The sequence below is a fragment of the Motacilla alba genome, chromosome 2 (assembly GCF_015832195.1).
Source record: "Motacilla alba alba isolate MOTALB_02 chromosome 2, Motacilla_alba_V1.0_pri, whole genome shotgun sequence".
NCBI classification, from domain to species: domain Eukaryota; kingdom Metazoa; phylum Chordata; class Aves; order Passeriformes; family Motacillidae; genus Motacilla; species Motacilla alba.
In genome coordinates this window covers 2545314-2572397 of record NC_052017.1, presented here as the reverse complement: position 1 = coordinate 2572397, position 27084 = coordinate 2545314, and the positions used below count along the sequence as shown (strand labels likewise).

Here is a 27084-nt window from a genome sequence, read left to right as displayed (position 1 = left end):
AGGGAGCGGAGCCCCCTTCCCCTCGCGACGCCGCTCCCTTTCCCACCCACTCCGGCAAAGAATGAGTTAAGAGCTGGATTTCTTTTTCACACTATTATTATTATCGTTACTATCATTATTATTTAAACACCCGTCATTTCAAAAGCGGCACGGGGGAGGCGGCTCACGCGTGCCCTCCCGGCGCCGCCCCCCGGCCCCTCACGCAGAGGGCGGGAAAGCGCGGCGGGCAGGGCGGGCGGGGGGCGTGGCCTGGCGCGGCCATTGAGGCCGGGCGGGTAATGGCGGCCGGAGGCGGCGGCGCCGCCTGGCGGCGGGGCGGGGGGGCAGCGGGGGCTGAGGGGGCCGCGCCGTGAGGGGACAAAGCGCCGGAGCCTCCAGGTAAAAGCCCGGGAGGAGGGAGCGATGGGGCGGGCTGGGAAGCGGCTGGGAGGAGGGGATGGGCCGCGCTGACGGCGCCGAGCCCGGCTGCGTGTTCGCGGCAGGAACCGCTTCCCCTCAGAGCGAGTTTCCCCCGCCGCCGGGGTCGGGGCTGAGGCGGAGCCGCCCCGCTGTAATTGAAGCCCTGGGTGAGGAGGGAGGGACGGACGGAGGGAGGGACCGCGGGGGCTCCTTCTCTGCTTTGTGTCCAGGTGGCGAGGCCGAGGGGCGGCCATGGGGGTGCAGGACCGGCCCCAGTGCTTCTTCGAGATAGAGATCAACAGGGAGCCAGGTAAGGCTGTGTCCGGGGCTTTTAAATCACGTTTTTGTCTGCATAATGGGCCCAAGCCGCTAGCAGCGAGTTTGGCCATTGATGCGTTATTTCTGAGTTACTTTTTAATAACTTCGGGTGTTTTCTGGGGTGCTGGATGCTCCTCATTGCCCCTTGAGATCGATTTTTATTTGCACACGTGAATATAAAGGTTCGGCAGGGCTGATAAACGCTGTTCTGAAGGTAAAAAGCCGTCTGGTGATGTATTATACCTTTTCCATTATATCTTTGTTATGCCACTTCTGTAAACTGTGGAAAATCGGGACAGGCTGTGAGGAGACTGAATATTTACTCCCATAAGTATTTTTAATGATGCAATAATTAGAACTGGGAAGGAACTTAGGAGGTCGTGTGGGCTAAATCTTTCCTTGTCCTGCTCAAAATGCGTCTTCTGAATATAAAAGAAGAACTGGGCATTCAGTCATAGAAGCACAGAACACCTCACCAGCTGGCCTGTTAAAAGAACCCCCAATAATTAAAATAAATCCATCTTTTAACTCCTATTTTCCCTATACAGGTGTAATGCCCAGAAGCAGTAGGCTGTGAGTTTTAATGCTGAACAGCAGCTTGGGTTCCTCTTGTGTTTTCCCCCTCTCTGTAGAGATGGGAGTGGAGATTTTTCTCACCCATCTCTTTGAGGGAACATTTATCAATGCGTATTAGTTGTCTCACACGTACTCCGTGCTTTATCTTGCTACCACTTGTCTCTAGAAAAATGAATGTATGTGATGGCTTCATTAGGCTTTCACTTTCATTTTCTGCTTCAATGTTTCTCTGAAAACCTTTGAATTAAAAGCTTGGATCTCAGAGATTCCAAATTTCAGCCTCGTTCAGATGCAAGTGAAACCCTTTTAGCATTTTATTTCCACCACAGTTTCAGAAGAGAGGTTCTGTTCTAACTTCAGAGACCTGATAAGGCATATCTGCAAATCTGCTGCTGTTGTAACTCCTCTCTGAGTTACTTTGATTGACACTGTGGTTTCTGAATACTTCCAGTGAGGAGATAAGTGATGATGTAAATGGAGTTTTAACGTGTTCCGTGGCTTTATTTCAGGTGAAATTTACTACGGAATGAGACAACTAAAACTGTTTCAGGTTGGGTGGGTTTCCACTTAGGAATGGTAGTTTGATGGGATTGATTCAGAGCAATGACAATTCATTCTCAATCTCATTTGCTGTTAATCTTTTTAGGTTTAGTGTGGGGTTTTTTTTCTGTTCAGACTCCATCTGAAGGATCTCTCCCTGCGCTGTTTTCTCTGCTCTCCCTGCACAGGTTGCTGCTCCCATTTCATAATCTCTCCTCCTGCCTCGTCCCCATCTCAGCCTTGAGCTGTTCATCTCCAGTGAAAGTGGATTACCTCGTTTTCCCCCAAACCTATTTGGGTTTGGTGACTGATAGAGCTGTCAGGGAGGAACTGCAGCGTTGGTGTTCTTGGTGGTGCAGAGCTTGGGTTACCTGGAGCAGACCCAGGGCTTTGGCTCTGTTTGTGTCTGTCTGCGTTTATTTTCTTTTGGAAGTAACAGGAATCTCCCAGCTGCACATCAAACTTGGAGCCCTGCTGGTTTCATTACACCTGACTCACGGCTTGGATTTTTGCAGGAAAAATGCCAGTCTGTAAAATTGGTGTTGGGACTTGTGTGCCGTCTGGTCGTGCTACTTTATTCTGGTGCCTGTTTATTAATTCACCATGCAACTCTGGCTCAGGATTTAAGGATATATTTAAAAAGCTTAAACGTTGCTCTCTTAGCTCTAAGATGACCTTCAAAAGCTGAATCAAGTGGTAAATCAGTGTTTCCAGATGACACCAAGCACTAACTCAGAAATGTGCTCTCCTGCTGGCACCAGTGAGGTATTCATTTTAACTTTTAAGCTGCCAGCAGATTTCCCAATGAACATTTTGCTTATTTTGACTTCAATAAATAAGCTGATAAGCTTACAGCATTTTAGAAGTGGGCAGCAGAACAGCCCTGCATTTTGTTGCTAGCCAAGAAAAAAGGCCTTACCCTCACCTTGTGTTCACTGAAAAGCTGAACCAACATCTCCACAAAATGCAGAGAGAAGGGGACGTGCCTCTTGCAGCACTGGAAGCACCTTTTTGCCTGCAGAACACAAAACTGTCTCCTTTTTTACACTGTAGGTTGCTGCCAGTCCAAAACCATTCCCCCCACGCAGCTGCCAAATCGTGGCTCTGCCCTTCCAAGCTTTGCTTGCCCAGGGTGTGCCAGGATACCTGTAGCAATTAAAAGTCAGGTCAGTTTTACTCTAATAAGATCCCTTGGAAAATGCAGGAGTGAAGCTCTGTTTTGGCTCTGCTTCCAGAAGCTTTATTACAGCTTTTGTGTCCATATTTTATTACAGCTACAGAATCTTGGAATAAAACTCACTGCCAGCTTGTACTTGCCTCTTGCAGTGGGGCAAACTTTGTTGGCTTGGTGTTTTTTAGAGCTAAATTTAGTCTGCTTTTAAATAAGTTGCCTGTTAAGCATTTTTTTTAATGAACGCAGGTTGTGGCTCATAATTTTTAAAGCGCAAATGGAAAACAAATCAGGAAGAAGCATTTCTTTTGATACTGGCACAAACAGTGCTTCTCCTTTCTTCTGGGCCCCCCCACCAGTGGATTTGGGCACGCTGAGTGTGCACACAGGATTAAACTGCTTACAGTATTCCAAGAAGTTTGGGATGGCAGCAGATGCCTATTTAAATAATTCTGTCTTTACTGTGTGAGGCAAAATCTGTGTGAAGCTGCAGCCTTTCAGGTACCGTGGTAATTGGAGCAGATGTCCCACTAGGATGTCACAGATGCAGTCTGCTGCTCTCACAGCTCCTGTGGCCATCCAAGATCTTTTTCCCACATCTCACCCCACGCTCTGGTTTCATCCATCATGAAGTTTGATAAATTTACTCAGTTTTGCTTTGTTTCACTCTTATACATAGAATAATTTATCAATTAATCAATTTATTTTTTTTCTCCTGTCCTCTGTAACTGTTTGACCCCTGGCTCATTGATTTTTTCCACTTCAGTTTCTTTCATCGCTGGGATGTGTCCCTTCTCATAACAGTCAGTCTGGTCTTTCCTTCTTCTCTCTCTCTGGTCACTTTAGCCTGAAGTTTGGTGTATTTTGGGATTTCTGCTGCTCTGCATTTATGTGAAAGGAGCACCCTTGCAGTAGTCATTCTCTTGTGCCCCCTGTAATAGACCAAGTGATGCCTTGCGGGGTTTTTGCTACCATCCTAAAGACAGAAGCTCTTCTCAACTGGCTCCACATTAACTTTTAGTCTTTAGAAGGGGAAAAGTTGTGTATTTGCAGAAAACACAACCCAGAACTTGGGCTGTCCATGAATCCATGGGCAACCAGTGTGTGTAGGACAGGAAGGGGGATCCCATATGGAGAAAACCCTTCTCAGGGGTGGGAAATGGAGATTTGAGAAGAATTGATTCAATAAAAAAATTATTCAGAATAATCATGTGCAGTTGTTGTCAGCACAGGGTGAAATACCCGAAGTTTCACCTTGAGGTCTGGAACAAGTTGGATCAGTAAATAAAACTGATCAGCCTCTTCTGCCAGAAGGCCAAGTGCTGCCTGGCACTTCCATATCCCTGGGAAACCGAGCCCAGGGAATGTTGGTGTGTTCAGGACTGAAAGAAGTTTGGTTTTGTGGAGAATGGAGGGAACTTCAGGTGGTATTTGTGGAAGAATGGGCTTAGAGAGCCGGGGAGAGAAGTTGATGGAGGTTTTCCTTGCAAAGAGCGCAGGTGGGGCACGGAGGTGTGAACAAGGTGTTAATGTGTCAGGGCTACAGAGCCCTGCTCAGGGCGACTGGGGCATCCATTTTTGAAACTCGTATTTTAAATAAAATCTCTTCTTGTTCCACTCTAGGTTTTATTTCCTTGAAAACCATAGCCACATTTCCACTTTGAAGCAGAAAAGTTCATATGCCTTAGCATTGATAGATTTAGGGACAAACAAATGAATAACATTTAAATAGGGTCCTTTTAGTCAGCTGTTCTTTAAACTTGTATGCAAACCTGTCTGAGCCTTTGGGCCCTTGGCAGCCATCCTGGGCTGTGCATCATTGTCTCACTGGTTGTAATCCCTGCTTTCTCCTTCAGCAGGATATTCCTGCTGATAGGCTGGGAAAACTACCTCTTGTTTGGTTTGCTCTTAAGAAATTGAGAAAAGATAAAATCCAGTAGATACAGTTTTGAAAAACCAGGTTTGTTTTGGTAGTGTGTAGCTGAACTTGATACCTGTGTGGCCCAAACATAATAAAATGTAGCAAAACACTTCTCCTTACTTGGAAAATAACTTGAAACAATGTGTGTTTGGCTCCACAGGTTTTTTTTCAAAAAGGTTAAGCACCTAAATTAGATGATTTACTTTTGAAACAATAAACATTTGAAATCAATGATTATTTTAATAAACCTTGCTAGCAGAGCCCTTATTTCAATATAGCATGGACATTCCTACCCTGAGTTTCTGCCAGTTTGAATCAAATACTGGCTCTTCCTGAGTTGGAAAATTGTTAAGGAGCTTGAAAACAAAAGAAAAAAAATCATCTTTTAGTTTGAAGACAGAGTTCTAAAATTGGATTATTTTTGGTCATTTTGCCTTCTGGTTTCTCTAATTGGTACAGCTCATTAGCTGCAGAGAGCACTTCATCAGATTTCCACAGAGCTTGGATTTTATATAGGCATCCCTTATATAATGCATCACTTAAATGATGTGCATATTTCTTTCACCACTTACTCTGATTCTTTAAAAAATAAGTTCAAAGCCTGTTTACAAGTAATACTTTATCAAAATATTATTTCATAAATAATAGGCAAATGCAATCCCAGCAGTTTTTAGTTTAGCCTGGAGTTGAGGTGTCTGTGCAGGCTCATTTCTTGGTTAAAGCCAGCTGAGGACTCTGGGCAGGTTTGAGAGCAGCTTTTGCTTACTTGACTGACTTTTTAGCGGTTTTTGTTTGTTTATTTTAATTTACTGTTCAAATATTATGGTTAGTCACAGAGCGCTTGTTCCCTGATCAGATCACTTAACCTTTGCATCGGGGAAATGGAGCTGAAGAGAGCCTTGGAAATTGTCTGCAGTGAAGGTGGATCATTTCAGAGGAGAGGTGTCTAAATCTGGGGAAATAAGTAGCATCTCAAATGCTTTTTTTATCTCTGCTATATCAGCATATACCTCAGTTCCAAGTTTAAAATGAGGTGTTTTTTTTTTTGTGAGGGATGAGGCAAGAGAAAGATTTGTAGGTGCTAATCATACATACTTTTTTTTTTTTTTTATTAGCAGCTGTTCTTCCCTGCATCTTTGACCAAGGTGTGAAAATGAGTTTGATCTTTCTCTGGCACATTTCATTGCCTGTTTGTCGGTGGAAAATACAACCTCTCAGCGCTAATGGTATTCATGCAGTTGCAGTAAAAGGCAGCCAGTAACCCAGCAGATGGATTCACAGTGTGTGGTTTGTGTCTCAGGAGCAGACAGCAGCGTTTGGTGTGGCTGCATGGAGCTGGGGAAGCAGTGCTCCAGGTTTTATGGAGGAGACAGCCCTCATCTTATAAACTGGATCTGTCATCTTTGGATATATGTGCATTACAATTTGTAGGATTAAAGGGCATAAAAAGATCAGGCTGGATGGGCATGAAGTAACCTGATGTAGTGAAAGGTGTCCCTGCACATGGATGATTTAAGGTCCCTTCCAGCAGGAATCATTCTGTGATTTTATGAGCACCTGGCAGACTTTGTTATTGACAAAGCACTGGTGAAAAATACTGCTGAAACCGATGCCTTAGTTATGAATGTCTCCTTCCATCTTCTGCCTCGTCATCTGCAAGAACATGAGCGTTCTTCCAGTGGAACACCACAGTGGTGGTGTCTGCTGCTTCAGATGCTAAATGCGGTGGGTTCGCAGCAAAATCCTTCTACAATTTATTCCTCAGAGTACAAGTCCCTTCTGGAGCCTGCAGGGACTAACAGCCCTCAGTTACTTGGCAGCTGGCACCTTGGTGAAGCAGCAGCTGGGCCGGAGAGCAGAATGGGGGTAGTGACAGCTTTTTCCCTGGAAAGTGTCATGTGTTATTTCACACAGTGAATGCAGGAGGAATCTTCTCCTGCAGAGACAGACAGAGCTGGGGCTGTTCAGCCTGGAGAAGAGAACGCTCCAGGGAGACCTTAGAGTCTCTTCCAGGACCTAGAGGGGCCCCAAGAGAGCTGGAGAAGGACTCACATGGGCGTGGAGCGATGGGACGAGGTGTTTAACTGAAGGAGGATGGGTTTATATGGGATATTTGGTAGAAATTCCAGCCTGTGAGGGCACTGAGGCCCTGGCACAGGGTGCTCAGAGAATCTGTGGCTGCCCCTGAATCCCTGGAAGTGCCCAAGGCCAGGTTGGACAGGGCTTGGAGCAGCCTGGGATAGTGGAAGGTGTCCTTGCCTGTGGCAGTAGAGCTGGGACTGGATGGAGTTTAAAATCCCTTCCAGCCCAAACCATTGTGGGGTTCTCTTCCATGATTCTGTACAACCTGCACGTGGCTCTCTGAAGCACTCGGCCACTGCTCAGTTTGGTGCTTGTGCAGCAGAGGAATGGGATTTGTGTTCTCCTGAATTCCTGGGTTAGAATGAAAATTGGCAACTCTTCAACTGAACTGTCTTCTCTGTTGTGTTCCTGTAGGAATCTTCAATCCTCACAGCTTAGAGTGGTTTCTTCAGTTGCAAATAGCCATCCTGTTGTAGTGGTAGTCACAGAACTGCTGTTTGATGGGGGATCTTGGAATATTCCCTGTTCCTTCATTCTTTGGACACTCTCCCTACCCATTTCCTTTGGATTTTCCTGCTGCAGTGATGAATGCTTAGAGAACATTCTTGCTGCAGTTAATGAGAATCAGACCTTTCAGCAGCTCAAGGCATCTTGAGTTTTTATCTAAGATTATCAAGTACTGATGCTGTTATTTTATTTCTTCCTTTCTGAACCAACAATTCACCATCTTATCATTGCATTTATTTGGACAGAGCCTTAAAATTGAATGCAGTTTCTTAGGAGCCTCTCAAAAATTTTTTTGGTGACTTAAGTATTGAATGAAATATACATACATATAAAACATACTTTATTGAATACATACATACATATGAAACGTAATTTATTGAATGAAATTTGAACTTTTTCTTTTTCTTTAAATAAAAAAAAGAGAAGTTGTTCCTGGAGTGGTTACTTATTTTAAAATGAAGTCTTACCAGTGTGCACCACTAGAGTGTAGTGCTCATTGACAGATTATCACTGGTCTCCTTGTAATTCTGCCCAACAGTGAGGCTGCTATGGATTATTTTACAACCTGCAGAGATACCATTTTTTTCTTTATTAATTATGTATTTTTAAAGATTTCATACATTTGGGAGCAGTTTGTCATGGATTTTTTTTTAGTACTTTACATCCCAGTATCTTGGAAAATAAAATAGAAAATGTAAATCAGTTTTAAAACAGTTGTCTTTATATTCAACCACTCTTCAGCAGTGTTTTAATAGATTTGGAAGGTCCATAACACAACTACCACCAGTAGCAAAGAGAAAATATTGGGTTCATAATATCTGGCAAGTGGAGCATTAGTCCTGCCTGCCTTTCATCCTCCCTGTTTGATTCATCTGGGTTTTTTTAAATGGAAGGATTTTAGGCCAAGAGTGCCAATGCAGCTGTAATCCCCAGCACAATGTGGAGCTAAGCCAGTTGGACTTGGTAGGTAATGATCACAGGGAAAACTGTGGAGATGTGATTATTAATGTATTTGTATAAACACAGTAATTGGGGAGGGAATTGCTCCAGCTCTCTGAGGACCTGTATTTATGGGAAATCATTTTCAAAATGGAAAAGATCTGACATGATTAAACCGTTTTAGTAAATCAGCTTGGCTTTCCAGGTTCAAATCACAATGGAATCTCTAGGACTTCTGATAAATTGGATGGAATGATATTATTTAATGTCTCTTTTTTGCAATTCTGTTATTCTTCTTTCTTGCTGTGTGTTTTAATATATGCATACTTAAGATGTTTTCTTATTCTGCTTGATAAAATACCCTTTTCTCAGAAAATTACAATTCTAGAACATACAGATTGATTTATATGCAGATTTTCTTATTCCACACAGTTCCAAAACTCTAATTATTATTTTTTAAAATTATTTTCTAGTTGGTCGAATTATGTTTCAGCTCTTCTCAGACATTTGTCCAAAGACTTGTAAGAACTTCCTTTGCTTGTGCTCGGGTATGTAGCTGATATTTCAGATTTTTATTGTTAATAAGTAACATTTTTTATGTTAATAATTTTATCAATAGTGATTTTATTGATAATTATGAATGTCTTCTTTCATCTTCTGCCCAACAGTGAGGCATCTATGGACTATATATATATAATACATATATATATAATATATATATAAATAATATATATATAACTATGGATTATATTATATATAATATTAGCTGTGGATTATATTGTATATATCTATGCAGAGATACCAATTTTTTCTTTATTAATTATGTATTTTTTTTAAGATTTCATACATTTGCTTTTCACTTCTGGGTCTGCAGTAGAGGTAACACTGGTGATGTTCTGTTGGTACAGGAATGTAACTGTTGGAACAAGTTTAAAATGAGTAATAAATGGGGGATTTTATTGATAGGGGATTTTATTGATAGGGGGTTTATTGTTAATAATTATTTGTTTATACAAGTACAGACCATTGCCATATGCAAGGCCTGTGCCCACCTGAGGAGGTAAATTGTAATGCAGAGGGGATGCTGTCCCATTGTGGACCATAGGATCTGCATAAAACCCTGGCTTGATGATGGCATTTTTGGCAGATGGAGGAGGACAGGGTGATCCTGGCATTGCTGTCAGAAGTAGATTTGGCTCCTGGAAAGGTCCTTTCTGCCCAGAGAGAGAGAGGATTTTAAATTCCAGCCTTGCAGATGCTGCCCACCTATGGAACAAACCTGGCCCCATCTGCTGTGGTGCTTTGTCAGGAGCTGATTCCCTTCTGATCTCAAACGGGCACCACTTGGCACCTGATTCACAGTGGGTCACACTGAGCTGCAGGTCCAGGTGCTACCAGGGCAGCCAATTCTCCTCTGCCATCCCATTGCCAAGGGCTTTGCAGGGCATGGAGAGAGCTGCTTAGGCAGGATGGGGCTCAAAGACAATGGTTTTTCTTTTGCTGACAAAACTCATGCAGGTCTAGAGCAAAAAGAGCAAGGCTGGTGTTTGGCCTGAAACTAAAGAAACGCTGAGCTCAGGAGCAGCGTGTTGGTTGTTGTGTGAAAGTGTCTGAGCTCAGGGAGGTGCTGCAGCTCTTGCCAGTGGAACAGCTGCTGTGTCTTTTACCTGAGTGGGAGAGCACTGGCAGTACTCTAAAGGGGGGTGAGAAAAGGGACTGTGCCTTCTGGCCACAGCCAAAGCTACCGTCTCACCACCAGCTCTGTTTAAGAGCTTTAATTTTCAGTTTTAAATGAAACAGAAGTGTTATAATCTATGTGTTTATAATATACAACTTCAGAAAATACCATGGAAGTATAACGTTTTGCCCGGGGGTTTCGAGCTGATCTGATGAGCTCTCAACACCCCAACGTTACACCCCAGAATAGCTCAGCATTCGTTGGGAGGCATAAAAGGAGCAGGAGGCTGATGTGACAGCGTCAGCAACAAAAAAGTTTTAATAAAGGCAAAAATAACAAACTCAAAGCGATCCAGGTGCCACAAGCTTGTGCTCCTGGTAAGAGACACCTCACAAAAGCGATTTGGCTTCTTTGTTCTGTCCTTTTCTACTCAATGGCCCAGGCGGGACCTTTTGGCTCATGGCCAATTAGCTGTCCCCAAACTCGAGGTGAAGCCCCCAAGGTCCTATCAGTGATTTTCTTTCCTGATCACTGGGAGAAAGTTCTGGGCTCTTTCCTTTTTGGGGGACAGAGGAAGGTTCTGTCACTCTGTCCATAGGGAGCACATTCCTACATGGAAGTATTGCAGTGCCATAAAAAATACTTCATTTTGTGTGAAGTACAGCATAGATCACCCATTGCATTGTCAATTTTTGAAGTTCTAAAATGTTTCAGCTGATGTAATATTTGTTTAGAGAAGTGTGTAAAAACTCCTCACTGGAGGGTTTTATGATCTTCCATCTTATTAAAACAATTCAAATGCAGACTCTAATCTGAACTGCTCTTCACTTCTGGGTCTGCAGTAGAGACAGCACTGCTGATGTTCTGTTGGCTCAGGAATGTAACTGTACCAGCTCAAGTGCCATGCAGGATCCCATTCTCCAAGGGGATTTTTCATAGCCCTGAGGGACATCCTGAGACATGACCAAACATGCAGGCAGATATTCCACGGTGCTGTTTGATGAAGGTTTTCAGTGCTGTACAAAGAGGGGAGGAGTGTATCCATCCCTGAAATAAACAGCTTTGCTTGCATAACTCATGTGGAAAACAAAACTGGGGTAGGAGGAGGCGTGGATTGGGATTATGGGTGTGGAGAGCCAGGTAAATAACTTGTACTCCATGAGTGAAGATGATAAACAGCAGTGCCCTGAGTGGGTTTTGTGCCACAAACTGCCCTTTGCCCTCATCCTGGCACTGATGGGCTTGGAATGGCAAATTTGGGATGATTGAGCTGGCAGGTAATTTGGGGTGGCAGAGTAATGGATTGCAGCAGGGGAGTGTTGGCTCTGGGTTAATGAGTGTGCCTGCACTTCTGAGAGTGCAGAATATTTGGTGAAATGTCCTCTAACCTGTGTGTGTCAAATACCTATTCCATAACCAGGGATGGGATGAAAATGAACGTTGGGTTATTTGTCCTGTTATTTATTCTGTTAATTCCTGTTTCAGTACACTGCATCTCCTGTACCTGTGGATAATGTGGGGCTTTAATTGTTGCACAGTGTGTAATATTATTATTATAATATTTTACTGTTAATTGCCACATTCTGCCAGCTCCCCTCCTCTGGGAAGCTCCAGTCAGTGTCTCTTGACCAGTATAAATCCCTCATGGAGCTACTGCCTAGAACCTCAGCCCTGCCACTCATTGTCACCTCACCCACAAGCCCAGGGCAGCTTCTCTTCTGAATTTTGGAAGAAGTGCAAATGAAACTTGAGGTTGTGGGACCACTAAGTCAAAAATCTCCAGTCCAGCTGATCTGCAGCTGCTGTAAAGGAGTGGCCAGACACTGTGCGAGGATTGGGGAAGGTGTGGCAGCTTGGAGTAGCTCAATCCCACTTTTCCAAGCGTGGGTCACATTGAAACCGAGTTGAAACCTGTTTTGCTGGCTTTTCTCCTGGGAATCATCTGGCACATCCAGATGTGTGAGTGGTTTGAAAAGGATACTGTGACCTGCATAGGAGTGTAGCTGTACCCACAGAAAATAGCTGACCCAGCATTATCCTGAACCCTTTTTTTTTTTTTATAAACTATCCTGAGTAGATTTACACACTCCTTCTTGAGAGGGAGAGGAATTTTTTTTAAGAAACAACTTAATTTTCACCTCAGACTTTCCTTGTAAAGATCCCCCTTCTGGATGGTGGAAAGCCAACAGGTAGGACTGTGTTATCTTTTAGTTAAGGCTCCCATGTCTATTAGAACCAGGGAGGGAAACTCTTGGAATTTGTTCAGTGACAATCTGTAGATTGTTTTTGTTTCACCTTCTTGCAGGTGAAAAAGGAATTGGCAAAACCACTGGGAAGAAGCTGTGCTACAAAGGCACCACATTCCATCGTGTGGTTAAAAACTTCATGATTCAGGGTGGGGACTTCAGTGAAGGTAAAATGGTCTTTTAAAACTGCCAAGTTTGAAATGGAGCAGAAATGTTATCATTTTTGTGTTCATAACTTCAGAAAATACCATGGAAGTATTACAGTGCCATAAAAATACTTCATTTGTGTGAAGTATAGCATAGATCACCCATTGCATTGTCAATTTTTGAAGTTCTAAAATGTTTCAGCTGATGTAATATTTGTTTAGAGAAGTGTGTAAAAACTCCTCACTGGAGGGTTTTATGATCTTCCATCTTATTAAAACAATTCAAATCCAAACTCTAGTCTGAACTGCTTTTCACTTCTGAGTCTGCAGCAGAGGCAACCCTGGTGATGTTCTGTTGGTACAGGAATGTAACTGTTTGACCAAGTTTAAAATTAATAATAAAACATTGATTGAGCTAGAAATGTTTGAAGAGTCCCCAGAAGGAGTGCTCCTGGATTTTTAGTTCCTTTTCTGAAATACCTGTCCTTACCAAAATCTGTTTTCACTGTGTCCTGAAATCCTGGGCCCTGACCAAAGGAGCCTAAGGAGGGAATATCCTATTTTGAGAGTCAAGGGCTGGTGGAATGTCATGCACAGCTATTGTATAAATGAAACAAAAAGTTTTCACCAAAAAGTTGTTTCATTGCTGCTTTTTAATCTGTAGGTAATGGAAAAGGAGGTGAATCTATTTATGGTGGCTATTTCAAAGGTAAGAGCAAATATGTCTTTGCAGATTCTCTGTTCAGTCCTGAGATAAACAAGTCTTGATTCCCAAACTACTTAATGAAAACAGGTTCACTCATAGATCACCTTTTGCATGAAACTAATGTTGCATGAGAATTCCTTTTATATGCATGACTTTCGGATAATTTTTTTGTTAATATTTAACTTAAATTGACAATTAATTAAGGCTAACATAATTGGTTAAACATGACTTCCAGCATGGAGGCTAGGCAACTTTATTCATGAATAAACTCCTATCTTCCTGCCTAAAACTGTCAACATATTCTTTTGTTTATAGAGAATGTGGTCTTTTGCAAAATGAAAAGGTAAGAGACAAAAGCTCAGTAACACCAATTCAAACTCTGTTCCCTTGTCCCCTCCCTAGTAAATATATAGACAACTGCTAAGTCCCTTTTAGATGGATATCTGTGTTGCTTGGAGAAATGAAGAGTTTGTGTCTAACCTTTCTGAGGGTTAATGACTTATTCTGGGAGAAAATCCACATAATTCCAGCTCTAAACAGTGATTTCTTCTTTTGTCAATGTCCCTTTTCCTCCCCTTCCCTACTCAAGGTTTGTATGCTTAGGGTTCATTTCTGACTTTATTTATATGCTACACAAGTCATTTTCCTTGCAAAGAATTGATAAATAAATGTACAATTACCTCTTGTAAAAATCTGTTGGAAGGAAAATGGTGAGTTTTTAAATTATTTGTTTCAAGACATACAGTTATTTCTTTAAAAAACAGGTGGTTACTGTGATATTCAAGTGTTAAGACAGTGAATATATTTATTTACAGCCTCTGGTTCTGTGTGTGTTGCAAGTAGCTCTGGTTAGATGCATGAAAATAAGTTTCTCTTAAAAAAGAGGCAGTTTGATGTGGGACTATTGAAGTTTTTAGTCAAGGAAAAGCTTGAACAGATCCATTTACTAAGAAGTTACTCAGGGTTTGTTTCTTATGGTGAGTGCTAAATATGCAGGATTGTGTTTTGATATATGATCTAAAAATTAATAGCTCTGTACATTTAAATTAGTATTTTTATCTTTGGAAATGACCTGGAGAAGATCTGGTCTTATATTTTGCTGTACAACCAGAACTCCTCTTTAATTCACTGTAATATAAAATGCATGTTCAGTTTACTCTTAATGGCTTTTGTACTTAGATTCAGATACAGAGAGGCTTTTTCCTTCTATGCTTTGAGACTTCCAGTTTCGAGTGTAGAGGTGGCATCTTTTAGTGTGCCATGCCAGGGAAATAATCAGCTTTTTCTCCTGACCTTTCCACCTGGAGTGTAAATAACAGCATCATGTATGTTCATTCTTGTTTTAGAATGTCAGTAATTCTGCCAACCTTGTTCTTACCCAAATAACTCAGGATTTAAATCCATTATCTCATGTTTATTGAAGACACTCTTAATTATTTTTAATTAGAAGTGTTTGCACTATATCTGCACCATTTTAAGAAACAAAGTTTTGTCTAAGCTGTAATTTGAAGAGACTTGTTTAAACCTGATTGTTTTTCCTGCAACCTGTTCCCGTTTCTCCAGCAGCAGCAGAATTTCTCCTTAGATCATCCATAAGTTACTAAGAAAACAACCTGTCTCCCTTGCCAGGGAAAATCTGACAAACATATTTTTTCTTCAAACAGATGAAAACTTTATTCTCAAACATGACAGAGCGTTCCTTTTGTCAATGGCAAACCGAGGGAAACATACCAATGGTTCCCAATTTTTCATGTGAGTAGATGTGATCCCACAGTGGAGCTTTTCTTACACAGAGAAGCGCTGTTCATGAGAAAGATGGTATTGCTAAATTCTCCATATCCATGTTCTCCATCTGATCCTGGCTAGGAGTGAGTGGCACCTGCAGCAGGAAATGTTAGACAGCAATATTTCCTTGTGGTTTTCATTTAGATTAAAGCTGGTGCTCCATGGATGTTCTTCCTTTGTGGCTTTTTTCCCCTAAAAATATGATTTATGTTCAGTTCATAGCGGCCAGGAGATAGATTCTTTGCCTTTGTGGGTGCACAAATCTCATTAGATTATCTGCAAATGACAATGATGAGCATTTTATGTAGGGGGGAGTGAGATCTAGAGGTGGTTTGTATGGCTTTGCTCTTTAAAAAATGATGATTTATGATTTACTTTTGGGGTGGTGTTTTGTTGTTTTTTCAGGAGGAAAATGAGTGGGGCTTTTGTTTATTGTTTTTTTTTATTTGATTATTATGATTACTATTATTAATTTTTTTTAGTATTTATTCCTGACATGCTTTTTTAATACATCATAATTCTGTTAACTTGTGCATATACCAACACAATGTAGAATTATGTGCTGATAACCAGATTTTTCTTTCATTACCTTTAAAAAATGCCATTCTAGTAACCACATTCTGGTAAATTCCAGAAATTAGAGAAAACACTTTTACCTTTACTCATAAGTAAAACACTCAGGTCTGATAATTGGGAGTTTCCTAGTCAAAGCAGGTGTATTTTAGGTTGAGTGTCAGTTTTTTTAAGCTTGCAAACTTTGATGTGGTTATTCCTTTTGTTAACTCCCTTTTCAAATTTGCCTCCTGTTAATGTTTACCAGTTTGTATTTGGAAAGAGCAGGTTGATAACTTTAGTCTAGACATTGTGAAACAACACTGGGGTATGAAAAGTAAATTTTAGCATAGTTACTTAACTAGAAAAAGTCTTTTTTTCTTTGCCATCTTTCTTGGGGGATAAGAATGAATGGCGCTTCCCTGTCTTCAGTAAAGGAGTAAATTGTCCTCAAGAATCTTGGTTTTTTTTTTTCTTTGCCTGAAAAAGATCTTCAGTATGATATGATGCAGTTCAGATAAGAAACATTTTTAGGTCTTTTCCTAAAAAATGTCCTGAAAATGGAAGAGGCATAGGAACCTAAAAGAAAGTCTCAGTTACCACTGTTTATACATTCCACAGAGGTGAAATTGATTCCAAAGCTTGTTTTCTGTTCCCTTCAATTTCAAAGGAAATTTTACACGTTGTGCTTCATTACAATAAATCAGAAAGGATACGTGTGCACATTAATATGGAAAACAGTTTATATAAACACAACTCCATGGCTTAATAAGCTCTCTGAAGGCATTGCTTCATTATTTTTTACTTCATGACTTGCTTTTGGGTTCTCTTGCCTTCATTTTCCATTTTTAAGCTTATCTGAACATTAAACATGAAAACCTAATGATGTCACATCAGTCAAGCAGCTGTCATTTGAGGGCTCTAAAGTTTCTTTTCTCTCCTGCATTTGATTCCAAAGTCATCTTCTTTCCCTGATGCTTGGTAGGCTCAGCTTGTTCAATCAGATTTAAACACCTTGTCTCTCCCTACACACCGAAACAACCCAAGGTTGTGTTGGATACTAAATTATAATTAATACAGGCCAATAAATGAAGATTATTTAAAAGCACTTTCAGCAAATACTGAAGTATTTTAAAAGATGCAGATTCCTTGAAGAATTCTGGGTTTTTTCATAGAATCACTTTAAGGAGAAGTGTGAGTTCAGTGAGAATTGAGGCAGAGTAAGAGACCTAAAAACTTCCACGTGAGCTGGATTCACCTGAGCTGCCTGCAGGGACCCAGAGCTGGATTTAGCTCTGGTTAGGCTTAGGTTTAGGCTCCTGGGGTGTCCTCTGTGGCTTCAGGATGAGGATGCTCTGGAGCCTTTTCCTTCCCATGCAGATTTCTGGGGTACCTCTGATGTCAGAAAAGGCACCAGCCTGCCCTGGAGCCAGGGAAGAGAATCAGCATTCCAAGTGGGAAACATCTCCTAAAGGTTTTATCCAGGCAGTTTGTGCCTTCACTTCAAAATGCAGTTTATTAAAGCAGTTAGTCTTGCTGGGTGGCATTTGTCTGATTACTTTAGGGAATATACAGTGCATCTATAGAGCTTTTCTGTAATAAAATATTTTCTTCCTTTACACTTTAAGCTGAAATTAAAATGTGTTTTTTATACTCCAGTTATGCTCAGTTTCTCTGTAGTTTATCATTAGGAAAAATAGTCTTCAAAACTTTAACCTGAAAAGTGTGTGAAAGGCAATATTCAGTGGTAGCCTTTAGGTTGTTGTTTTTTTTAAATAAATAGTTCTATATATTTCATTTTATTGATTAAATGTATAGAAAGGGAGATAGTTCATCTGAGCTTCTTTAGAGCTCTGCATTTGTTTGCAGGGATGAGAACTCTGTATCTTATACACATATAATGAGGCAGATAAGGAGTGCAAATAAGTGATTTTCTTTTCTATAACAGTTTGTCCAAGTAGGGCTAAAATAATAGCAAGGATCCTGATTATAAGGGTTCTGTTAATTCATCAGAATTCCATGCTCTCCACAAAAAAAAAGTTGTATTTGGAATTATGAGTCTTTACAGGAAGTAATCAGGCAGCAAATGTCTCTTTGGCATGTTGCACCAGCAAACCAGGCACAAGAGGACTGCAATGCCTAAAAGTTGATTTAAAGTGGACCGTTTTACTCGAAACAGCATCTCCAGAGTCATCTTAATGCAAACAGGCATCTGAGCCATCCTGAAAAATCATCAGCTTTCTTGGAGTAGTCAGGGATTTGTCTGGCATGAAGGAGCTTGGAGGGTTTATGGGCAGCAGGGAGAGCTGGGCATGGAAAAGGCACTGGAAGTGATGTTAGGAGGCTTCAGGGAAAAGCATGGCCTGAAATCCAAGTGTGCTGGAGAGTGGCACAGTGCAGAGGTGGAAGGAGTCAGAAACGTGTCTGTGTAGTACCAGAAGTGCTGGGTTTGATGCTTGTAGACTGATTCCCCTCCTTTTTTTTTTTCCTTAATTGAGTAGGAGCAACAGTTGGGTGGGCAGGAGAAAGTGTAGCTGAGGGAGGATTGTGAGTTCCATGCACATGTGCTGTAAATAGGCCAAGTCTGTTCTCATGTGCCTGAGAAACATTTCCTGCTCTGGAGGAGCACAGCATTTTGCAGCAGAAAGGAACCAGAGAGAATCCCTCTAGATTTGTTAAATACTGCAATTTCAGTTCTCTTCACCCAGAGGTTTGTAGCAGTTCAGTGCAGGCCTGTGTTGAAGAGAGTTGTAAAGGCACCAGGTTCGAAATTGGCTCCTTGTGTTTTCAGGGAGCCCCCTCTGATTTTATTTTTTTGGTGTGAATAACTTCCTGTAGAGCCCTCAATGATTTACAAGTGTTCTAAACCCATCTGGGGGTGTAAATCTGTAACTGTCCCGTTTCCATGTGGGTCCTGAGCTAGGAATCCCTAGGATGGGGCAGAGATTGGCAGGAACCACTCCAGAATCATCTTTTCTTTTTCTGGATCTCCAGTAGCTGCTTTGCATTGCTGCTGCCACCATCAGCAGCAGTTACTGGGGGAGCACAGACAGAGCTGACACCCAGGGCTGTTCTGGCTTTTTTTTCTGGATTCCTTTGGGGATGTTCTGGAGCCATGTGCTCCCTTCTCCTTCTCTGGAAATACCTTGTCTCTTCAGAGCCATTTCATCATTCCTGTGGCCCATCTGCCAGTGAGGAATTCCCAGTACAGAATAGTGCAGCTCTGGTGAAAAAGAGGGAATAAAGTAACATTAATAACTCCTGATCCTCCCACTGCTCAGCTCTGTTTGCCCTCTCACACCAAATCTGCCACGCTACACTTGTAGCAAACCACAAGTGCCCCTGTGGAAGGAAGAGTAAGGCAGCAATAGGAAGCAAAACAAAGAAACCTCTTTGTGAAAAGAGGGAAGTTTTGTGTCATAATTATTTTGTTACAGTTCGACTGTGGAAGTTTGCTGAGGAATCAGCCCTTAGTGCAACCTAAAGAGGAGCCCTGGATTCTGTTCCTTATCAGTTCAAATGCTTGGAGTTCTTGCTTCTCTGTTCCACAGCTATTTAAAACTTGAGTCTGATTTCCTCTTACTGACAGATTTATTTTTTTTTCCTTACTGAGGGTGTTGTTGGTTTACTGTGTCCCTCAAGCTCTGCTTTCTTGCTCAGAACTCAGTAGGATTTTTTGGTTTAAAAATGTTTTAACACCATGTGTGGTGCCATGCCCAGTTCATAAACTGAAACAAAGGAACCACTTTGATCTGCTAAATGGAGGATAAAATAATTTGGGAAGACTCTTGTTTTGATTTTACAAATTATTTCTGACTGTTACCAGCTCATTAAAAGTAGTTCATATCTTTTTGGTGTCCCACTCTTGTTTTGATTTTACAAATTATTTCTGAATGTTACCAGCTCATTAAAAGTAGTTCATATCTTTTTGGTGTCCCAAACCAGGTATTTTTCTAATCAACAGTTAATAATTTCCTTTTTTTGTTGTTGTTGTTGTGAATGAAATAACTTTGAGCTAATTATTGAACTGTTGACTAATACAAAAATGAAAAAATGTCAGATGGAAGGGGCTGATGTTGCATTATCTTTGAGCATTATTGGTACATGAGCACTTCTCACACAAGCAGGTCCCATTAGCTTGATCAAAAGTTTATGGAAAAACGAAAACATTCCCAGGATACTTTAATGTGCCATCAATAACAAAGAGATAATGAATCACTGATAGTTTGTTGGGAGTGGGGGAGGGCTGTGGGTGAGCTCAGCTGATAATGCAGTTTTCAAACATTGCTGCTGCTCAGGATTACGCCAGGGTAAAATCCAGCATCAGCTGCTGCAGCTGTTTGAGCTCTTTTGCACCTGCATTGTGTTTTTTGTTCTGAAATTCTGAGCAGAAGCAATCAATGCACATAGTTTAGAGAAAACACTGATTTTTCTTACTCGCAGAAAAGCTTCATAGTAGGAGGAGGATGTTAGCTAACTGTGAACTAGCTGAAGTTGGGAACTCCTGGCTGTCCACGTTTCCTCTGTGAATCCAAATGCTTGTGTGCCAGCCTGGGGAGTTCCTGCTTAGGAATGGATTCAGCAGAACCTCTGAACCCCTGTGGAGCTGCAAGCATGTGAATAAACCCACAGAAATTGCTTATTCATCTGCTTCGAGTTGGGCATTTTTTGCTGGATTGAGACTCAGAGGGGAGTGGGGGCATTCTCTAACTGTTTTTTGCAGTAGTTTTGCAAGCAGGTTTTGTCTCGAGTTTTCTTTTTGTTTTTAAGGAGAACTTTAGTTTTCAAAGTGTATTCTAAAGAAAATTTAGAGCCCTCTTTTAGGCATCCTTTTTCTGCATACAACTTGATTAATAATAATTTTAAACATGTATTTAATAAAACATAGACTCAGTTTTGTCTGAAAATGTATTACAATTTATTTCTGCCATTTTTGTGTAAAATTTACAGAAACAGTGTTACATCGTGCGCTCCAAAGGTAATGTCTCATTCCTCTAAGGCTGTGTCCTTTCCTTTTCTTTCTGTTTTTCTCTTTCTTGTTTTTCTGATCATATTGTTATATGCATTGAACCCTTTCTTAGGCCTGAGGTTCTTTGGGGGGGGTGGGTGAGAACATACTTTTATAAAAAAAAATCATTTTCTCTTCAGCAGTATCTTAAACCAATTGAAACTCGAGTGGAGAAAGGTATTGGTCCTTCTGTAAATAACCTGCATAACAGTGTCTATTAAAAGGCAGATTTTGAATGGTTTAAATGATGAGAGCTCTATATAGAAATGTTTTAATAAAGTATTATTTTGGGGGGATGAACTCATCATGGCTTTGGGTTTCCATGGTGCCAAGACAGGAGGTAGGTTTGCTCCTGGTTAAGTTCTGAAGCCAAAGCAAATATTCAAGGATTGATGCAGAAAACCTTGGAATGCCTTTTTAAAGTGCACCTCTGCAGAATAAATGTCAGATTACAGCCCTGACACTGAGGTGAGAAAACTTTCAAAGGCACCACAAGGATTTGGGCTGTGTTTTCCGTGGAAGTTGTTCAGCCACCCAAGTCCTTGTGGTGCATCTGAAAGGTTTCCCTGTGGGACAAAGCTTCTCCTGGAGTTCTCTCTTGGTGAACAAGGACAAAACCCTGTCCATTTTACCTCTCGGACTGCCAGGGGAGTGGGGCAGCCTCTGCACGGGTTTTAATGCACCAACCACCCCTTCCTCTGCTCAGTAAGCACCCAAGGCAGCTCCTGCTTAGGTAATTTGCTTAATTAGTCTCCAATGCTGCTGCAGCGTGGCAGGAGCACCTGCAGCCTCCCCAGCCCTGGTTTGGAGCCTGTTGCTGTTTCCAGCTAATTCTAAACCCTCAGTCTTCACTACTGTTGGTTTCATTGAACCCACTTCTGGTTTTTTTCACCCCTTTAAATCAGCTTCATAATTAAAGCCACTTAAACTGTTTACTTAGCAGCAGGTTGTTAACACAGTTAACTCTTGCTTCAAGAGCTTCAAAAGCCATAAGGATTTTTCTTTTTGTAACAATATGCTGTGTTAGCAAGGAAAAATCAAAGAACACCCACTGCTATTGAAAAACTTAATGTTGTGTTAATAGCATTTCTTCCCCTGTGTTAACCCAAAGAAACTTTCTGGATTATTCAGTATTACAGAAGTGGGTGGGCTGGTTGACATTTGGAGCTTAAAAAAAAAAAAAATCAAGAGTGTAAACACTCCTGATTCACAGTTCCACCTTTTGGGATGTCTTCAGCGCTGCAGGGTTTTGTGACCTAATAGTTCAAAACTCGAGGGAAGAGAGGCGTTTAAGAAGTAATATCTTATTCTAGCAGTAAAAAACTGACTTCTTCATACCAAATCTGTGTTACTGTAAATCTAGAAATATCACCTGTGATTGTTTATTTATTTTGAGAGAGGGGAGTTCATTGGAAGAAGGCTTTAAAAGCACAATAGTGCTTGGAAGGAGAGAGAAAAGAATGTTTTCAGAAGTGATTTCTACTTTATTTCTCCCCCAGTATCTAAGCAGGTTCTGATGTTCTTTATTCAATATTCCTGCATAGCAGGATCCCCTGTGCAGCAGGAATTTGAGCTCACTTGGAGAAGTAACTTGAGTTTGCTTTTAGAAAAGGATTCACAGCATTAGAATCCAAAAGATTTGTACAAAAGGCAGTTGCATTTTCCATTCAGGCTCAGTGTGAGAAGCTGAAAAATAGGGAGGAAATCTGCATTTATCAGTGAAGTGTAGGTGGCACAGAATGTCTGCTGTTGATTTTGGGAAGCCTGTGAGTTTTTGAGTTGAAGTGTTTGATGATTTAAGACAGAAATATTGCTTTGTATTCTGAGTCAGGAGGCCAAGCAGGTAAATGGGGAGCGAGAAAGAAGTGGTGGGAGGTGAGGGGAAGCAGAGAATCTCTCACATATCATAACTCTTCTTTTTTAAAATAAACTGTCTTTAAAGTGACCTTGCAATCTAAGAAGCTAACAAGCTCAGAAACATTTAAATCCCACTGGTCACCTAATATTTATCACCAAATTGTATCTTCTCTGTGATTAAAAATCATAAAGTTACATTAAATGTGTATTTAAAGACACTTGGAAATTGTTTACTGCATGCATGAAATGATACTTGGTTCAGCTTTCAGTATGCACACTTAGCTAAACTTCAAACAAACACCATGTAAAAATTTAAGAAAGCCTTTGTGTATAATCTGTAATTTTAATTTGTTAATTCCATGTATTTAACTGCGCTTTTCCACTATTTTTGTCTTACCTTCACCTCCTTTTTTTTTTTTCCTGTGTCATTCTCCTCTTTTGCTTCATCTGAATCCCTGATTTTATTTTATTTTACCATCTTCCCATCTTGCTGTTTGTCCAACAGAACAACAAAACCTGCTCCTCATCTCGATGGGTAAGAATCCTTTCCAGTTTCTCAAATGATTGCTGAAGTTTGAGGCTTGTATTGAAAGTAGGCAACAATGGGGAAACAAATCCTTAACTCTGTGGAAATTATACAATGGGATGAGATGGAAAACAAAAGTTTCAGTTCTATAAAAATTTCAAGTCACAACTTATTTCCTAAAGCTGGACAAAAACTTGAATTGTCTTAAATGCTAGGATTATTTCTTTAAAACTGCTTGCTGCCCTCAGCCCATAAATCTGGGAGTAGAATTGCCAAATTTAATATATTTGAGCAGTCATCTCTTTTGGGGCTTGTTTTTATCCCTAAAATTTATGGGGCGAATGGAAGACAGAAAGAGAAATGTGGTACCATAGAACAAAACCAAGAATTCCTTTAACTGTCCCTGCGATGCCGGGGGGAATTGTATCCTGGGTTTGTAGAGATCTATAAATTCTGCTTCTCTGGGGAGGAGTTCTGTCATGTTTATAGATGGGCTCTTGATCTCTATTGCAAAAAACTGCAAAAATAGAAGGGTGGGTTAGGAATTTTAATCTGTTTACCCTGCCCTTGTTGAGGGGACGAGACTGCTTCAGTTTGAGGGAAGTACTTGGTGTCAGAGTGGATCTTTGTTTCACATTGCATAAAATCTTAGTATTGTTGTCAATGTTAAACTTAAAATCAATAAAAAACCTCGTTTAATGCATTAAGAGCTCAATGTTTCTACTTCAGACTGACTTTTTAAATGTGAAATTTAATTGGAAAACCATCACAGCGACTCACAGACGTTTTGTACTTTGTCAATCCTTCCTTTCTGCAGCGTGCACGTTGTCTTTGGACTGGTTATTTCTGGCTTTGAAGTCATAGAGCAGATAGAAAATCTCAAAACCGATACTGCCAGCAGGCCCTACGCAGACGTGCGAGTCATTGACTGCGGGGTGCTGCTCACCAGCTCAGCTAAGGATGGTGAGTTCCCAGAATTACTCGTTAGCTGTAATTCAGCATTCCCAAATTAGTGATGTTCTTGTGTGGGAATGGATTTGTAGGGAATTCTCCAAGCCTGGCAGAAGGGTCCCACAGCGTGTGCATCTGTGCAAACCTGGAGATGAGAAATGCTGACTTAGAAATGCCCTGGAATAGGACAGACATTGCTGAGAGAGAAATGGAACCAGGAACAAGTTCCAAAGGGTGGCCTTGCAAATAAGACTGGATACTTTGGAGAAACAGAACTGGGAAAGGGGCATGGTAGTGAGACCCACGAGGGGTAATTTTAGATGATTGGCTTTGAGGCGTTTTCAGCATGGTGTGGCTAAAGCTGAGAGGCCAAGAAACACTTTATAGTGTATTGGAATTAGGAAATAATTGACTTCTGATTGTGATGGTGTGAATTATAACATCTGTATTGTCTCACCTTTCTCATGAGACTGAAAATGGAATAAAAGTTTTTAAAACACCTCTCAGTTGCCCATCTCTGGGTCAGAAAAGGGCTCAATCCAACATCCCCCCTGCCAGGAGCTGTTCCTGATCTCTGTTCTTGCTGTGCTGCAGAACCTGCTGAATGACAGAGTTCCTGTTGTTCTCCATGGGTTTCAGGGTGGCTTGTCCATTCTTGAAGCAAATAGGGAAGAACCCAAGGTCTGCAGGAGTTTAATCAATATAATTGTACCAGTGTGACCCGGAAAGCTCGGGGATTTCCCCCAGAACAGGAGGGACTGTAATCACTTGGATTTGAAAATTAAGATAGGTGATGATGGATCAGAATTTTAAACAGAAATGAGTGGGTTAAAAAAGGGCTTAATCCAACACTCATGTTCTCAGAGAGTACAACAATTTCACCAACTGCTAAAAATCATTATGGTAGACGTGTAGAATCTTAATTAATTCTTGCAAGCCTGTAAAATGTAAATCTTGGTGCAGGGAGAGGAAGGCACAGCAAAAAAAAAAAAAAATTATGCCCTCAATATTTGTCCCCTGTTCATGTTAGAGGTTGGCTTGACAAACTCAAAAAGGAAGGAAAAATTATTTTTCTGTGTTTGAAAGAGGGAGACACAAATGTGCTTTTCTCAAAGTTGGATTTTGTGCACTCTCCAAAGGTTTATTTAAAGATTCTGTAAAGTCAGTATATGCAATATATGTGGTCAAGCTAACTTTCTTTTTCATGAAGATTCATAGAGAATAAATTATCTTAAATGTATGTTTAGACAGTCTTTGTGAATTAGTGGAGTGTTACAAGTTTGCATTTTCTACCTAATTTCTGCTTTTCCTTAATGATAAGGTGGTTATTTATGTCCTTTAGAGGAAGTCAAGAGGAGCTCTAGTGTAAAAATGTGAGGATGCAGAAAAGAGAAAATGACAAAGTTTTAAGAGTAAAAAATACTCAACTGGGCCAATAACTAATTTATTCTTAATCTTTGATTTGCAACCTATGCATTGTTTCTGAAAGTACCTAATTTTTTTTTTACTACAAGTGGTCTTTGCTTATCTGTGTATTTTGTCTTTGCTGGAAAATATTTGTATAATACCAGCATGGATTTAGACTGGGCACAATCAGATGAATTTTTGATTCTTTGATATTGTGAAAAAGTTCACAGAGCTTCCCTAAAATGGCCCATTTGTATATTTGTACATCTGTAAAATGACGTGCTCTGTGCTTTTACGTGCACACACACGTGCACAGTGCCAATTGAAAATATCTGTTCAAGCTTTGGAGAAGAAGAAGAAAGTTTGCTCTGACTCAGAAGCCTCAGAGTCCTCTTCCAGTGCATCCAGCTCTTCAGAATCCTCATCTGAGAGTGAGGCTGAGAATGAAAGGAGCAGGAGGAAAAAGAGGAAAAGAAGAGCTAAAACCAAACAGTCCAGGAAACGAAGGAAGGAGGAGAGGAAGAAGGAGGATCCAAGGTGCAAGCGAACCTCAAGCCAAAGACGGTGACTGGTCTCTAAAATCTAACAATTGCAGTAAAATCTGGGGAATTCTGCTTTGCATTCAGCAAGTGCTCAAGCAGTAAATATGAAAATGCTTTTAAGTTTGGGGTTTGCTGCATGATTTTATAAACAAACAAAAAACCCTAAAGTTGAGCATGTTGAGTTTTCCATTAAATGGAAGATCTTTGTAGATAAAAGCAGGAGTGATGTTGAAATGACTAAATTCCAGCATGTGAAAGTATTCAGGGCTCAGCACACCTGTGTAAAAGTGAGACTTCAGGCAAATTGCAGAACTTTGTATATATATATTTGATTATATTTTAAAAATATCTCACAAGGTGTAAATGAAAAGCAGAATTACTCCCTGTAAAGCAAGATCTGAACTTTCTCTCCAGTAATAGTGGCCCATCCTCCCTTTAGCCTAAAATGGGTTGTGGAACACATCTTGGTTGTTAAGCCAACTCTAAGTTTGATGCATCTTCTCTTGGAATCCAGTTGAACAAGGCATTTCCCAGCTAACTGTGATTTCTCACCCTGCTCTTTCCCTTAGCAGCCTTTCTGACAAGAGCGATGTCGCAGACAAAGTCGACCTTAGCACCAAGCGGGACAAGCCCGTGGTACGTCCTGAAGAAATCCCCCCAGTGCCTGAAAATAGATTTTTGCTCAGAAGAGATGTGCCTGTTGTCAATGTAGAGCCTGAACCGTAAGGAACTCCGAGCTTTTTATTCTGACTTGCTGAAAACTGTGCATGAAATGTTCCTGTTAACGTTCTCTTCCGGGTGCTGCTGACTGCAGTGTCAGAAATGCTGCATGTGGTTATTTCATTGGCCTTTTTACAGTTTCTTTTCCTTGTGACCTGTGCCAGGGGTTTTCAGTGAGATCTCAAGATGATTTCATTGGTCTTTAAGGGTGTTAAACTCAATTAAAAACAATTAATGAATAATTTCAGAAGTAATCATGCAGTGCAAACCACAAGAAATACTTGATTGCAAGGGAGATTTGGGATTGGGAGAGGTGATTTTTCACCTTTCTTAGACTGATGAAGAAGCTTTGGTTCAGAATCAATCCCCTGGAATTTCGTGGCTTTAGCAGTGTTTGAGAATAAGAGAAAATGCTCTTCTTTTGCTGCAAAGGAAGTCACAAGTTCACGAGATGCTTTCAGTGTGTTTTGTACCTCCGCTGTCAAATTTCATTGCTTTTGTAGCTGA

At 40.8% G+C, this 27084-nt stretch overlaps 1 protein-coding gene across 16 annotated transcripts in view; it reads left to right on the top strand.

Annotated features, from left to right (window-relative positions):
* Positions 1–309: 309 nt before the first annotated feature.
* The window catches only part of NKTR (natural killer cell triggering receptor), a 39264-nt gene continuing 12489 nt past the window's right edge, over positions 310–27084 (top strand). For 2 of the 16 annotated variants that reach the window (XM_038127504.1, XM_038127501.1), the window contains exons 1-10: positions 310–378; positions 630–709; positions 8927–9001; positions 12437–12544; positions 13188–13232; positions 14894–14981; positions 22937–22966; positions 23775–23920; positions 25657–25879; positions 26430–26579. In XM_038127504.1, coding sequence (XP_037983432.1) covers positions 652–709; positions 8927–9001; positions 12437–12544; positions 13188–13232; positions 14894–14981; positions 22937–22966; positions 23775–23920; positions 25657–25879; positions 26430–26579 — 923 coding nt within the window. In that variant the 5' untranslated portion in view covers positions 310–378; positions 630–651. Of the gene's footprint in view, positions 379–629; positions 710–8926; positions 9002–12436; positions 12545–13182; positions 22967–23774; positions 23921–25656; positions 25880–26426; positions 26580–27084 lie in introns of those variants that run through there. The other 14 variants (XM_038127502.1, XM_038127500.1, XM_038127506.1 and 11 more) reach the window with 13 other exon arrangements.